At 48.1% G+C, this 6,282-nt stretch overlaps 1 protein-coding gene across 2 annotated transcripts in view; it reads left to right on the plus strand.

Moving 5' to 3' along the window:
* ACSBG1 (acyl-CoA synthetase bubblegum family member 1) overlaps positions 1 to 6,224 on the plus strand; it is a 65,535-nt gene extending 59,311 nt beyond the window's left edge. For both annotated transcript variants that reach the window (XM_003901263.5, XM_021940796.2), the window contains exons 12-14: positions 2,563 to 2,702; positions 3,245 to 3,488; positions 5,538 to 6,224. In XM_003901263.5, coding sequence (XP_003901312.3) covers positions 2,563 to 2,702; positions 3,245 to 3,488; positions 5,538 to 5,623 — 470 coding nt within the window. In that variant the 3' untranslated portion in view covers positions 5,624 to 6,224. The remainder of the gene's footprint in view (positions 1 to 2,562; positions 2,703 to 3,244; positions 3,489 to 5,537) is intronic.
* The last annotated feature ends 58 nt before the right edge of the window (positions 6,225 to 6,282 follow it).

Consider the following 6,282-nt stretch of genomic DNA (forward strand, 5'->3'; position numbering starts at 1 on the left):
CAATCTCGGCTCACTGCAAGCTCCACCTCCCGGGTTCACGCCATTCTCCTGCCTCAGCCTCCCGATTATTTAGGTCTTTTTAAGTTTCTCTCAATAATGTGTTATTTATTTATTTATTTATTTATTTATTTATTTATTTATTTATTTTTGAGACAGGGTCTCGCTTTGTTGCCCAGGCTGGAGTGCACTGGCATGATCTCAGATCACTGCAACTTCTACCTCCTGGGCTCAAGTGATCCTCTGGTCCAGCTTCACCCTCCCAAGTAGCTGGGACCACAAGTGCGACCCACCACACCTGGCTAACTTTTTATTTTTGTAGAGAGGGGGTTTTGCCATGTTGCCCAGGCTGGTCTTGAGTTCCTGAGCTCAAGCCATCCTCCTGTCTCAGCTTCCTAAAGTGCTGGGATTATAGGTGTGAGTCACTGCATCCATCCTATGTTTTCTAGCATAGAGATTTTTGCACATCTTTCCTTATATTTACTTCTAAGAATTTTTATGGTATTTTAAATGATATCACTTAAAAGTTTTTTTCAGCTCAGATGTTGCTGCAAAAAAATTTTTTGTCTTCTATTTGTTTGCTGCTGATATATAGAAATACAACTGCTTTTTGCATATTGGCTTTGTATCAAATCACCTTTTGTGGATCATTTGATCAGACCACATATTCAATCCAGTAGTGTGTATATTCTTTTGAATTTTCTATGGACACAACGATATCATCTGCAAATGACAGATGAATTTTTTTCTTGCCGTATTGCACAGGTTAGGACCTCCAGGACAGTGTTGAATAGAAGTGGTGATAGTGGTCATCCTTGTTTTGTTCCTGATTTCAGGGGAGAAGCATTCACTATCTTATCATTAGTATGTTTGGCTGGGCACAGTGGCTTACACCTGCAGTCCCAGTACTTTGGGAGGCTGAGGCAGGAGGATTGCTTGAGCTCAGGAATTCGAGACCAGCCTGGGAAACATAGTGAGATCCTGTCTCTATTTATTTAAAAAAAATTATTAAATCTTAAAAAAAGTATGTTTGCTGTAAAAATTTTTAGATGTTCTTTATCAGATTAAAGATGTTCCTTTCTAGGCTTGGTTTGCTAAGGGTTTTTAAAAATCATTTACTAATGGTAAAAGATGCTGGTGAGAATGCAGAGGGCGGTGGTGAGGAGAAGAGGGCAGGAATGAGGTAGCAATGATGAGGCATATGTGAGGGAGGCTGGGTTTTTGTCTTCCCACATTTCCAGAGTCTGTCTTTTCCTCTTCACCTGACTTCTGCTGTCCTAGACAAACCCTGATCATCTAGACACTTGCCATGGCTTCCTCTCTAGCCAGCCTGCCCCCTGAATAACCACTCTTCACCCCAGCTACCAGAGTATCCTAAAACTTTGATCTCACACCATTCAGTGATTCCCACCTACCTGCCCACAATCCAGCTCCTGAGCCAGCACTGGAAGCCTCTGAGATCTGCCGGGCTACTCTCCAGCCTCTGCCTCACTTGCTACCTGCAGTTCCCTTAAGGCCTGTGAGCTTCTGCTTTCTGTCTTGCCCTCTGCCTGCCAACCCCATTCATGTTCACCATGCAGCTGGGCCTGATGCTTCCCTGCCCTGGCCCTGCAGCCCCTGTGCCTCCCTCTGTCTCGCTGCCCCCCTGCACTGTGGGCTCCTTGCAGCCATGGACAGCCTTGTTCTATTCTGTGCCTGATGTCAGCACGAGAGACTCCAGCAGGAATGTGGCCAATCTCCATCTTTGCTAGCCCTAGATAAAATGAGGGACAGGAGTACAGTCTCACTAAAATTAGTCAATGTGCATTCGTTAAATTTGTTTTATTTAATTTATTGCCATCTAGCCTAGAAGTAAGCCATCATTACTATCAGAGAACAGCAGGCTAGGGCACTGAGTGCCTGGCAGTCTGTTGGACAGAAGGAAAGAAGGGGAGAGGACCTTCCAGGGAGAAAGGCGCAAGCAAGGGGAGAGGCATCCTAGCAGGGCAGGTGAGAGCATGGGCTCTGGAACTGGACTGGATTTAAAATCTTAGCTCTGCCACTTACTAGCATGTGAGCTTGGACAAGTTACTGAACGTCTCTGTGCCTCAGTTTCCTCATCTGCAAAACAAGAGTGTCTGCTTCATTATAGGTTGTGACAATTAAATGAATTACTGTATGTGAAGTGCTTAGCATGGTGGTGAGTGCTGTGTGAGTGACAGGGATGGTCACTTTGCTTAAGCAAAGGCAGGGAAGGGAAATGACACGGGCTATTTGGGGGCAGGAACTGGGGCTGGCAGAAGGGGACATGGATGAGATGCCTGAGCAGGCTGAGTCTTGGATGACAAGCTGAGGAGAGGGAACCCTGGATGAGCATTTGTCGTTGGGGTGCTGCCAGCAGCCCCCCAGCAGGTGTGAGTTGCTTTGGAGGGCCTGCCACTGCTTCTTGGCTCCCAGAGAGGGGGCGTCTCCAGCTGTGCTGCCTGCTGTGCTGAGGTTTCCGGGCTGTGGCTAAGGCTTGGGTTGTGGTTCAACTGGGGCACCTGGACTACATTCTGTGCCGGGGGCCTGGCCTTGCCTCCCCAGAATTAATCATCACAGCTGGTGGGGAGAATGTGCCCCCTGTGCCCATCGAGGAGGCCGTGAAGATGGAGCTACCCATCATTAGCAACGCCATGCTGATTGGGGACCAGAGGAAGTTCCTGTCCATGCTGCTCACCTTGAAGGTGTGTCTGGGGGGCTCCGGCTCAGAAGGAGCAGCCAGTGAGGGGGTCTGTGGGTCTGGCTGGCAGCCACATTCAGCACAGGGGACATCCAGATCTCATGGCTTCATTTTGGAATGACTCAAGTCCATGCTGCCTGCACTGTTGGAGCAACTGTGGCATGCGGAAATTCCTTCTGTCCCACATAAGCCACCGTGATGATCCTTTACATGTTACTGGCACTTTCCCGTTTACAAAGTGCTGCTGCCCTCCCTCGTTGCTCTCTGCAGGTACTTGAGCCCCAGGGTGGTAGACAGGCAGGAGTTATGGTCCCTGCTTTACAGACAATAACGTCACTGACCGAGCCCTTCTAATTATCAGATCACTGCTCCTTCCACAATAACACGAGGCTCAACACAGTAGCAGCTACTCATTCTAGAACCGTCTCTTTGAAACAGAGCTCACATGATTCACACCCTTGCCGACAGCAGTAAGACCTCCTCTAGGACCAGGGCTTACGTCTTGTGGGGTAAGGCTTGGTCCTCATCTGATCTCTGGCTTTTCAGTGCACTCTGGACCCAGACACCTCTGACCCGACTGATAATCTGACTGAACAAGCTGTGGAGTTCTGCCAGAGGGTGGGCAGCAGAGCCACCACAGTGTCTGAGATCGTAGGGAAGGATGAGGCCGTGTACCAGGCCATCGAAGAGGGGATCCGGAGAGTCAACATGAATGCCGCAGCCCGGCCCTACCACATCCAGAAGTGGGCCATTCTCGAGAGAGACTTCTCCATTTCCGGTGGAGAGTTGGGTAGGTTTTTTTCTTTTCACCGTTGCAACGGCTGTGTGGGAAGGCAGAGGCCATGGCAGTGCCTAGGAGGTGCCCGTTATGAAGCAGCCATGGCAAGGAGAAGGTCATGGCAGGAATATGGGTGACACCCATCTACTTCCTGTTGGAGGACACTGACGGCTCCATGCATGGGCTTGTGGTTATGTGGAACCTGTTGAATGTATAAGATATGTGCTAGAACTTTCTTTTTTTTCTTGAGATGGAGTCTCGCTCTGTCACCTAGGCTGGAGTGCAATGGCATGACCTCGGCTCACTGCAACCTCCACCTCGTGGGTTCAAGTAATTCTCCTGCCTCAGCCTCCTGAGTAGCTGGGATTATAGGCATGGGCCACCATGCCCGGCTAATTCTGTATTTTTAGTAGAGACGTGGTTTTTCCGTGTTGGTCAGGCTGGTCTCGAACTCCCCACCTCAGGTGATCTGCCGGCCTCGGCCTCCCAAAGTGCTGGGATTACAGGCATGAGCCACTGCGCCCAACTGATATGTGCTAGAACTTTCTAATCTGAACATGACATTTAACTTGGCCTTGACTATGGGACTATTTTCCCCTAAAATCACAATGGAACTACCAGGCCAACACCAAGGCCCTGTTAGTGTTCAGGCTGGAGTCACGTGGTTCTAGGGGTGAGACTACTGTGATCTTCTGGAAAGTCAGCTTGTGTGATAAAGGGATAAGGCTGTTCCGGAGCACTGCCTACAGAACCAGGAGAGGGCTCTGGTGCAGCCTCAGCTGAAGTCACTCTTGGCTGTAGCCAAGAGATGTTCATGGAGTGTTCATGGAACAGGGGAGGTAGAAATGGTTATGCCAGTGTGATTCCCTCAAATTCATTAAGGCTGAACCCAGATGCAACTGTCTACAGCAATGCTGAGCTGCAATTAAAGACCTTGAGCTTATCTGGCTGTCTGCTGCCAGCACACTGAATGCAAGGTCAGACAGAGAAGATGTCCTCGCTAAGTAGTTAATACAATGATTTTAACACAGAAAGTTTCCAGTTACACAGTCAAGAGTGAGGTAGGCACTTTAAGCTACCCAGGACCTCAAATCAGAGCTCTTTCAACCTTGTTTTTGAGGTGGTAAATCAAGTTCAAGAAAAGGAATTAGGGGAAGACCTCTCACAAAGACCACGGCAGAGGCTCCCCATAACCTGGACGTCCCCTGGGCCCGTCACAACCATCAAAGCATAATGTTGTATGAACATTCACAAAAATGCAGAGGTGATGTGTACTAGTTATCTAATACATTGCTGTGTAACAAATGACCCCAAAAATGTAGCAGCCTAAAGCAATAAACATTTATTATCCACATTTCTGTAGCTCAGGAATCCAGGAACAGCTTAGCTGAGAGGTTCTGGCTTGGCTCTCATGGGATTACAGTCACTATGAGTCGGGTGCAGTCACTTGCAGCTGAGGGTCCACCTCCGTGCTCACTTACGTGGCTGTTGGCAGGCCTCAGCTCCTTGCTGGCTGCTGGCCAGAAACCTGTGTGTGGGCAGTGGGCCTCTCATGGCTTCCTGTGTGTCCTCACAACATGGCAGCCGGCTTGCCCAGGAAGAGTGGTCCAAGAGAAAGCCCAAGACAGAAACTTAGTCTATTTTTTTAATTGCTTCAACAATTTATTCATTCAAGAGACGGAACAAATAAATCCATTTCAGAGAAAATGGACTGAGGATCAAAACTGGGTGCAGGTCAAGGATAAGGCAGATGTAGCTTATACCACCTTCCTATGTATATAAAAGAAACTGCAGTCTTTTATAACCTATTCTTAGAAACGACATACCAACCCTTCATCTATACTCCACTGCCCACAACCAGCGGTGTAACACAGGAGACTACACACAAGCCATGTGAATACCAGGAGCCATCACTGTCTTGGAGGCTGGCCACTGACTGTCCTGATTATCTGGCTTAATTCCTGAGTTATATATAGGACTCACTGAGTGTGAGTCTTTACCACACACATTCTCAGAATTCTCAGAGAATTTCTCACTCATTTCTTCTCATTTCCCTTTTAGGTCCCACGATGAAACTGAAACGGCTCACAGTTTTGGACAAGTACAAAGATATCATTGACTCCTTTTACCAAGAGCAAAAAATGTAGTCAGGGCCCATGCTTGCAGTTTCTACAGAATAGAGGGCAGGCGTTCCGAGCCTCTTCCTGAGCCCCAGGTCTCTTCAGTCTGGACACAGGCATTTCTGGCAAGTCTGTTAGATCTCCAGGTCAGGGCACAGCACTGGCTCCACATTTACCAGGTCTTACGCCAACAATAGCTGACAATTCCGACAAGCTTCACGTGTGGGTAGTTTTAATTCAGTTTAAGTATTGCTTTTTGTTCAGGTGACAAATGAGGTCAACTCTCCTTCCAGAACGAAAGGGCTGATAATTTTTGGCCTTAGTTCCAGGTAGATTAAAAAGCTGCTAGCTCACATACAGGACAGCCAGCAGCAGGCTGTGGAGGGGGTGGGAGGGAGATGGCTGATACTGCTCGTGTGCGCTGCAGGAAAAGCAATCAGTTACAACTTACCTAGTGACCTGACTTACTCTGGAATCGCGGAGGACATCGCCGACCTGTTATTCCATTACCAGGCACTCCTCTGCCACACACATGCCAACTGACTTGATGCTTAATAAAACTGCTGCTGCCGATTTGATTCTATTTAATGTATAATTTGAATATTAAACCTTTTAACAGAACTGTCAACAAGGACCTGATTTTTTTGTCAATTGAGCAGGTGGGACCAGTGCAGACAGTAGTGGGT

Source organism: Papio anubis, chromosome 7 (assembly GCF_008728515.1).
Source record: "Papio anubis isolate 15944 chromosome 7, Panubis1.0, whole genome shotgun sequence".
Lineage (NCBI taxonomy): Eukaryota > Metazoa > Chordata > Mammalia > Primates > Cercopithecidae > Papio > Papio anubis.